We start from the raw sequence: 9,007 nt of genomic DNA, 5'->3' as shown, positions 1-9,007 counted from the left end.
AACATTAAAATAATTTGCCTTTGCTGTCTGGTCATCATTCAGAGAGATGGCTGGATCCAAAGTGATGAAGACATTCATGAAACTGGTATCTCTTCTCGCGGGTATCTCTATGCCCTGGTCATTGACCATGTCCTCCCCTGTCCACATGTAGCCCAGTAGAGTCGGTGGGGTACAGATGGTCAGTTTCTCATACACCTATCAAATCATAAGATATGGGCGAGTTGACTCTTAGATAAAAGGGTTCCAAAAGGATTCTTTGCAGAGGGATAGGTTTCAACCAAGAAATGTTTTCATCTGAAGAACCCTTTATTTGAAATAGTGCCTGAGCATTACTCTTTACCTCAGTGTTTAAACTTTTAGTAATCGGATAAGTTTAAAAAGAGAGGTGTTAGAATGTTTGAAATTGTACCTATATAGGGATATTTGTGCATGTATCTTGTACCGTAATCATTTCACATATACAACACTGACATAGTTGATATCTTTGGAAAACAGAAAGGAAAAAGCCGCACACTGCTGCTCATGCTCCCAGGTGATATTTATTTACAACGTATCCCAGGTGGGGGTGGAAGGTCCTATACATAGGGGCAGTACTCAGTGACATCACTTCCTGAAACAGGAGGTAAAAAATGAAAAACTGTTTCACAATATTAACATTCAATGTATCAGAAATATGTGATACACAGAATGTGATCAATATTTATAGTAATATACATTACACATACAATATTCAATAAGGATTAAAAAAAAACACAATTTAACTTATTGAAACTATAAAAACAGTTTCAAGTCAAACTCCTCGTTAAGGCCAAGAGGAGTTGGTGTTCAGCCTGTGGATCCAGAAAGATTCCCTTTGAAGAAGTTTCCTCTCAATGTCCCCTCCCCTGCGTGACATCTTGACCATTTCTATTCCATATTCCAATGTCCAATACCTTTGTCCTGTGCGGGTTGGGTAAATGAGTTACATTTGTACGTAAAGCTGCATTGAGCACATTGGCCACATTTGTAATTACCCTCTGGAACTTTGTCCCAAAAAAGTTTCCCTTTTCTCTGGTGGGTAATCAGATTTAACCACAATATCACACACGTTTGGAGGTGTTTTAAAAATCATACGTGGGAAATATTTAAAACTGGGTTTCAGTTGTGGGTCAGTATCAATAAATGTACCAGTGCTTCCTGATAATGTCCTTAAATGCCTTCCCCAATGTGCTCAAAGCAGTGGCCAATGTGCTCAAAGCAGCTTTACGTACAAATTTAACTAATTTACCCACCCCGCACAAGACAAAGATTTAAGATCAAGGGCCTGATTACCTGCATGTCCACCAATGTTATTTACATGTTGAAATGTCCTTGTGGTCTGTCTTACATAGGGAAAACCCGTAGAAGCCTTAAGACACAGTGAGCACCGCAGCAATATACGAAACCTATGAGACAAAAAAATCCGGTGGCTGCTCATTTTGTACAAGCTGCACATCCTATTAGTTCTCTGAGATACATTGAAATAGAAATGGTCAAGATGTCACGCAGGGGAGGGGACATTGAGAGTAGACTTCTTCAAAGGGAATCTTTCTGGATCCACAGGCTGAACACCGACTCCTCTTGGCCTTAACGAGGAGTTTGACTTGAAACCGTTATTAAAGTTTCAATAAGTCTGAAGTGTGTTGTTTAAAAAAAATCCTAATTGAATATTGTATGTATATTACTATAAATATTGATCACATTCTCTGTGTATGATCATATATTTTGATACATTGAATGTTAATACTGTGAAACTATGTTATACATTTTTTACCTCCTGTTTCAGGAAGTGATGTCACTGAGTACTGCCCCTATGTATAGGACCTTCCACCCCCACCTGGGATACGGATAAATAAATATCACCTGGGAGCATGAGCAGCAGTGTGCAGTGTTTTCCTTTCTGTTTTCCATGAGTTTACCTACAACTCCAGCACCTGCTGAAAGTACCTGGATGTGCGCATGTTCTTCAGCTTTTATAGTTGACATCTTTGCCATGATTTCTGTCTTCTGTGATTTATACATTTTTTATTTATTTATTTTTGGTTTCTACATGATTCCATATGTTATTTCATAGTTTTGATGTCTTCACTATTATTCTACAATGTAGAAAATAGTTTTTTTTAAATTAAGAAAAACCCTGGAATGAGTAGGTGTGTCCAAACTTTTGACTGGTACTGTATGTAATGTATTGTCATAAAGAATGTAATAGTAAAGTAAACAAATAGTAAACATCTTGGCCATGTTCTGTTATAATCTCTACCCGGCACAGCCAGAAGAGGACTGGCCACCCCTCATAGCCTGGTTCCTCTCTTCCTAGGTTTTGGCCTTTTCTAGGGAGTTTTTCCTAGCCACCGTGCTTCTACACCTGCATTGCTTGCTGTTTGGGGTTTTAGGCTGGGTTTCTATACAGCCCTTTGAGATATCAGCTGATGTAAGAAGGGCTATATAAATAAATTTGATTTGATTTAAAGCTGGTGGAACCATTCGTAGAAGGTTCTAGTAAGAACCCTAAAGAGATAAAAGGGTTCTTGGTAGAACCCTTCATAGAGGGTTCTAGGAAGAACCTTTAGATGATGAAAGGGTTCTTTGTGGTACCACTTATAAAGGGTTCTAGGAAGAACCCTTCATGGAGGGTTCTATGTAGAACCACTTACAGAGGGCTCTATGAAGTACCCTTCATAGAGGGTTCTGGGTAGAACCCTCTGCAAAGGATTCTACCTACCACCAAAAGGGTTCCCATATGGAGACAAGCCGAAGAACCCTATATGGTTGAACTTAGCACCTTGTTTGTATGATCGCAGAGAAGACAATATAAGAATGTTAATTATCTACAAGGCAACCGTACATACAAAGACATGTTCACATACAGTAAGCAAGCACAGCAACTCCCAACATTACTAGGCCAAGTTGGACAAAGCTGACAGGCTTTAAATCCTTTTATCCGGCTTGTGTGCACCACCTGAACGTGTGTGTGCGCGCAGAGCAGTACCTTGGATTGCTGCAGCAGAGATCTGAAGGGTAAGGTGACCGAGCCCAGCCACTGTCTGCCAGAGAACACCTGGCTTCCGCAGCCTCTCAGAGAACTGCTCTGGGTTTCACACAGGTGAGATAAAAGATGAAAGAAAAAAAAGAGAGTAAGGGAGGGATGGAGATGGGATAGACAGAATGTTGATTTCCCAGTTCACCGTGCGATTTGAAGTGGCCTTTGAATAGTGATTGTACTTTCATGGTTGAGGCTTACAGTACCTCAATGACTTGAAAGGACATCTCATCAAACACATTGATGACAATGTCGTCTTGTACTTTGGAAAGGCCTGCGTGGCTATAATCACCCCCTAAGGATCTGAGAGAACATTACATTTGACATTTCTGAAAGGTGATTTTATTCGCACGAACAGTACAGTCACATGTGTATGTGTAAGGATGCACAGTGTTCACTTGTGGAGCCAGTTGGAGATGGAATTAACAGTGAATTAGGACAGTAGTGGGTGTCATACTTAAACTCCAGGGTGAACTCTTCCCTCCAGCATGGGTTGGGTCCCTGCTCTATGCTGCTCTCATATGTTGTCTCCTGAAACCTAACCTCCACGAAGGGCTGAACCTGAGCCTGGCACAACCATGGGACAAACTCAACCTACTGTACCTGTTGTGAACCTACATAACCATATTGTTATATACAGTAAGTCATGTCAACCGCCTATACGGCAACAACAAAAAAGCTATCAGGAAAATAAGTTCATGTTCGTAGCCCGGTAGTATCTGACTGTCAATCATGCAATTTGAGTTCTGTTTCAATATACTGCGATCACGTCTCTGTCTGTGATATTTTAACACCAAATATGTGCTACCTCTACCATTTTACCTGTACGACAGCCTTTTCCGAGCTGCTTTTCATGTTGTGTCTGCTGCTGCTGGACAGACCACAGCAGGAGCCTCTTGCGTGGATCTCCCTTAAAGGTACACAAAACACAACTCATTAGATCTGCTTCCACACAGATGGAACTGCGTTGTCAAGGAAATAGAAAGTAGTGTCTATTTTTGATGGTGTTCTCTATGAGCGTGGTTGTCAAGTGGGGGAGGAAATTCAGTCAAAAGGTTTTTATCTTTGCTAGAATTGGATAAGAGGACCATTACATCACGCATTGTACAGTACAGTAAGAATTATTTTAGGATAGCTGCAGGCATTAGAAGCTGAAGTATCTGCCAATGTGGGGTTGTTAAGGCAAGTTGCCAACTGTTTTGTAGATATAGAGAATATGTTCAGCTAATAGTACAAGTAGTATTGGGTTGGGTGTACTGTAAAGTGATGATAGTAGAAGTAGAGGTATTTGTTATAGTAATAGCATAGGTTTTACGTTAGAAGCTGTAGTAGTAGTAGTTGTAAAAGTAGTAGGATGGTAGAACTTGTATCAATACTTGAGGAAAGCCTCCTGGCGAACAGGCAGGCCCTGGGCATTGTTGATGGCAACATGGATCCTCAGGTCCCCGTCTGAGAGGGAGCAGGTAGGAATGATCTTCCTCTTCACACGCTGAGGCTGGAGAGGTCGCTTTAGTCTGAACACGTCCCAGTCGAACTCCCTGATGGGGTGGAGAGTGTTAGCCTGGAATTCAAATGGATATGCTCCATTTCAATGGTGAAACAAAGCATATCAGTTTGTATTCCGGGCTAGGACGCTAGAAGTGTCAGAGCAAAACATAGAGACGTGTCATCGTGTAGCCTGGCGGCAGGTAGCCTAGCGGTTAGAGCGTTGAGCCAGTAACCGAAAGGTAGCTCGTTCGAATCCCAGAACTGACAATGTGTCATATCTGTCGATGTGCCTTTGAGTAAGGTACTTAACCCTTATTGCTCCAGGGTTGCTGTTGAATGGCAGACCCTGGCTGTGACAACCCCACTCTCCAAGGGTGTCTCAGGGAGAATGGGATACGCAAAAAAACACTTTGAAAGAGAACAAATATAAGCACCCACTAAATTAGTATCATTATGTCTGCAATTTCGCAAAGAGGCCCCAAGAGCTAAAAATACTTATAGATTTCTTTATGACATGTGGTTTATGGGCTGTACAGCAACACCATTTGTATGTGGAGAAGGGTTAAGGAGAAAATGAGTCTTGATACTCACATCACCGTATCTGCCTCGTGGTACTCGGTGACTATATCAGAGAACTTGTACTTCCTCTTGATGTTCAACAGTTTTTCTCTTGCCAAATTCAGCGCCTAAAAAAAACAATTACAGCTCGCATGACAATCGAAAATGACATGTCTGTATTGCTACTCGTTAGCACACGTTCATATATCAAACAGATCATATGAGTAAGCTGTGAATACAGACATACGCGATAAAATGCAATCTGACTCCAGATGACAGAATCTAGGGAAGGAAGAGTACCTTTTGTATGTAGTGGATAGAGCGTGCTCTCTGCATTGTGATAGGGTCTTCATCCATAAGGGACAGACTTGGGAATGCACCATAATCCTGGGAAACAGCAAAGCAACAAATGTCCACTTAAGTTAAAAAAAAATCCCCCACAAACATTTTTTTATTGCAGGAAGAGAGTAAAGTATGTACAGTTGAAGTTGGAAGTTTACATACTTAGATTGGAGTCATTAAAACTCGTTTTTCAACCACTCCACAAATTTCTTGTTAAAAAACTATAGTTTTGGCAAGTCGGTTAGGACATCTACTTTGTGCATGACAGAAGTAATTTTTCCAACAATTGTTTAGACAGATTATTTCACTTATAATTCACTGTATCATAATTCCAGTGGGTAAGAAGTTACATACACTAAGTTGACTGTGCCTTTAAACAGCTTGGAAAATTCCAGAAAATGATGTCATGGCATTAGAAGCTTCTGATATGCTAATTGACATCACTTGAGTCAATTGGAGGTGTACCTGTGGATGTATTTCAAGGCCTACATTCAAACTCAGTGCATCTTTGCTTGACATCATGGGAAAATCAAAAGAATCAAGCCAAGACCTCAGAAAAAAAATTGTAGACCTCCGCAAGTCTGGTTCATCCTTGGGAGCAATTTCCAAATGCCTGAAGGTACCACGTTCATCTGTACAAACAATAGTATGCAAGTATCATACATGGACCACGCAGCCGTCATACCGCTCAAGAAGGAGTCGCGTTCTGTCTCCTAGAGATGAACGTACTTTGGTGCGAAAAGTGCAATCAATCCCAGAACACAGCAAAGGACCTTGTGAAGATGCTGGAGAAACGGGTACAAAAGTTCTATATCCACTGTAAAACGAGTCCTATATCGACATAACCTGAAAGGCCACTCAGCAAGGAAGAAGCCATTGCTCCAAAACCGCCTAAAAAAGCCAGACTACGGTTTGCAACTGCACATGGGACAAAGATCGTACTTCTGGGAGAAGTGTCCTCTGGTCTGATGAAACAAAAATAGAACTGTTTGGCCATAATGACCATCATTATGTTTGTGGAGGAAAGGGAGGCTTGCAAGCCGAAGAACACCATCCCAGCATCATGTTGTGGGGTGCTTTGCTGCAGGAGGGACTGGTGCACTTCACAAAATAGATGGCATCATGAGGAGGAAAATTATGTGGATATATTGAAGCAACTTCTCAAGACATCAGTCAGAAGTTAAAGCTGGTCAGAAATGGGGTCTTCCAAGTGGACAATGACCCCAGCATACTTCCAAGTGTGGGCAAAATGGCTTTAAGAACAACAAAGTCAAGGTATTGGAGTGGCCATCACAAAGCCCCGACTTCAATCCTATAGAAAATGTGTGGAAGAACTGAAAAAATGATGTGCAAGCAAGGAGGCCTAACAAACCTGACTCAGTTACACCAGCCTCTGTCAGGAGGAATGGGCCAAAATTCACCCCAACTTATTGTGTGAGCTTATGGAAGGCTACGCGAACATTTGACCCAGTTAAACATATTTAAAGGCAACGCTCCAAATACTAATTGAGTATATGTAAACTTCTGACCACTGGGAATGTGATGAAAGACAACAAAAGCTGAAATAAATCATTCTCTCTACTATTATTCTACATTTCACATTCTTAAAATAAAGTTGTGATCCTAACTGACCTAAGACAGGGAATTTTTACTAGGATTAAATGTCAGGAATGATGAAAAACTGAGTTTAAATGTATTTGGCTAAGGTGTATGTAAACTTCAGACTTCAACTGTACCTGTATGAAACTATTTATGAAACAAAGCCAAAACATTGCAGATTATAGGGATGAGGAAGTAGTCTACTCTGGTCCCACAGATTTGTTTATGCTGTGTATAGCCAAACATTGGCATGACAATGACCATGCTGTAGGAATTGGCAAGACAGCACAAACTAATCTGGAACCAGGCTATATGAGAAGGGCATTACAGCGAACATTGCTTCAGTAATGTCTCTGTCGTGGAGAGGGATGGGTTTGGAGGGGCTGACGTCCACAGCATGAGAGCTCCGCAGCTGCAGGAGACCAAAGCGTCTGGACTTCTCCAGCTGCTCCTCAGTGGTGAAGTCAAACTCCTCCTCCAGGGCATGCAGGCGGAAGTGACCCGTGGCTCTGTCTCGCTGCTCACAGGCCTCCTATTGGTCAAACAATATGAGACGCTACTTCAAACGTCCACTTCAAACCAAGTGCTCCGGGCAAGCTTTCATGTTTCAGCACTCTAGCCGTTTCCTGGATTTGAATCCATGGCAACCACTGAGTGTTTTGTATCAACAACACATCATTGGGTTTATTTTGATAGAATACAAGTGGAGGTTCTGAGTCTACAGTGTTAACACTCACCCTAAGGAGTTCTGTGAGTTCTGTGTTAGAAGGGTGGTTGGGGTCAAACTGAAGGTCCCTGATCCATTCAAGCCTACTTGCATTGGGACTGCTGGCTATGGGTCTACAGGCAATGTAACATGGTTAGGGTTTCTAGTGCAAGACAGCCTAAAGAAAAGCCTTCAACTCATAAGGTAACAGACAAACAGAGGTGTGTGTGTGTGTGCGTGTGTGTGAAGACGGTCAACCTTGTGGAAGTCAGTCAGGTGTTGTTCAGACTCACCTGGTGAAGCTGGGTCTGTGTGGTGGGGCAGTGGGCGCCATGGGAACGCCACTCTCATCCACAGCCCAGGAGACAACATACAGCAGCCTCCCAGAGGTCATGAGGCACACCTCGGCATCCTCCTTCTCTAGTTTGAATGGGACATCTAAAAAGACCATTGTTTTGTCACTAAAGATCTGGGTTGACGTTATCCTTATACAACAACAAAAAACCACATAGTGAGCTAAATTACCATATCTTTTTAAATAGACTTTCACAGGATAGCTCATCACTAAATATCAACGGTAAAATTGGGGTGTAGATATTGGGGGTGACGAACAGTAGATTTTTTAAAACATTTTATACGCAATTCACTTATTATCTATGAGGGGTATTTTGAGGGGTATATGGTGGGGTATTTTGAAAACACAGTATAAGTGGAAGGATAAGTGGAAAGCCAGCTAATTTCCTGCAATTCTACACATTTTACCATGGGGCAGAGAGAATTCTTCTGTTTTATAGCTCATTACATGCTATTTTTCACATTTTGCAATGAGAATGCTAATTTCCTGCTACTCTACACAGTTTGCCATGAGGCTGAGACAAATTAAAAAAATATATATTCTGTTAAATCATACCCAAATAATGTTGTTGACTAAATTATACTTCTATTTGTGGCCAAATCATAAATTGTAGAGAAAAACCCCCACCTCAAACTTGTATCTCAAGCAGAAAAAATGCTTGCTATTTCCTCATAGAGGAATGTCAATCAGAGGTCTACTCCTGTGAATATTTTTAATGACCGGTATACGCCCACATCATTCTGTTGTTGGGGTACGCCCACACCATTCCAACACAGAAAAACTGCTTTTTCACAAACTTTAATTACCCTTTTTTTGCAAGGAAAACTATTTCAGTCATACTGTAATTAATTATAGGTCATATTTCATAGAAATCTCGAAACACTCAACAGTTAACTTTAAA

General features: G+C 41.3%; 1 protein-coding gene across 1 annotated transcript; it reads right to left on the bottom strand.

Annotated features, from left to right (window-relative positions):
- Window positions 1-24: 24 nt before the first annotated feature.
- On the bottom strand, window positions 25-8,202 carry LOC111951681 (protein CC2D2B-like). Its single transcript, XM_023969892.1, has 9 exons — window positions 8,045-8,202; window positions 7,783-7,885; window positions 7,374-7,577; window positions 5,405-5,491; window positions 5,138-5,232; window positions 4,435-4,596; window positions 3,881-3,968; window positions 3,008-3,361; window positions 25-195 (listed from the first exon to the last, which is right to left on the bottom strand). The coding sequence occupies exons 1-8, from the start codon at window positions 8,200-8,202 to the stop codon at window positions 3,347-3,349; spliced, it is 912 nt and encodes a 303-aa protein (XP_023825660.1). The 3' UTR covers window positions 25-195; window positions 3,008-3,346.
- Between the last annotated feature and the right edge of the window lie 805 nt (window positions 8,203-9,007).

This window comes from Salvelinus sp. IW2-2015, linkage group LG25 (genome assembly GCF_002910315.2).
Source record: "Salvelinus sp. IW2-2015 linkage group LG25, ASM291031v2, whole genome shotgun sequence".
In the NCBI taxonomy this organism is placed as follows: domain Eukaryota; kingdom Metazoa; phylum Chordata; class Actinopteri; order Salmoniformes; family Salmonidae; genus Salvelinus; species Salvelinus sp. IW2-2015.
The sequence above is the reverse complement of the archived record's forward strand: the minus strand, read 5'-3'. Positions and strand labels throughout refer to the sequence as shown.

What these genes read in the sequence shown, in the direction of transcription:
- LOC111951681 (XM_023969892.1), bottom strand. Translation starts at nt 8,202, where the DNA reads ATGGTCTTTTTAGATGTCCCATTCAAACTAGAGAAGGAGGATGCCGAG. An exon ending in AACTCACAGAACTCCTTAGG is followed by an intron (nt 7,578 to 7,782) that starts GTGAGTGTTAAC and finishes TTTGACCAATAG; the next exon opens with GAGGCCTGTGAGCAGCGAGA. An exon ending in CACGAGGCAGATACGGTGAT is followed by an intron (nt 4,597 to 5,137) that starts GTGAGTATCAAG and finishes CCACCCCATCAG; the next exon opens with GGAGTTCGACTGGGACGTGT.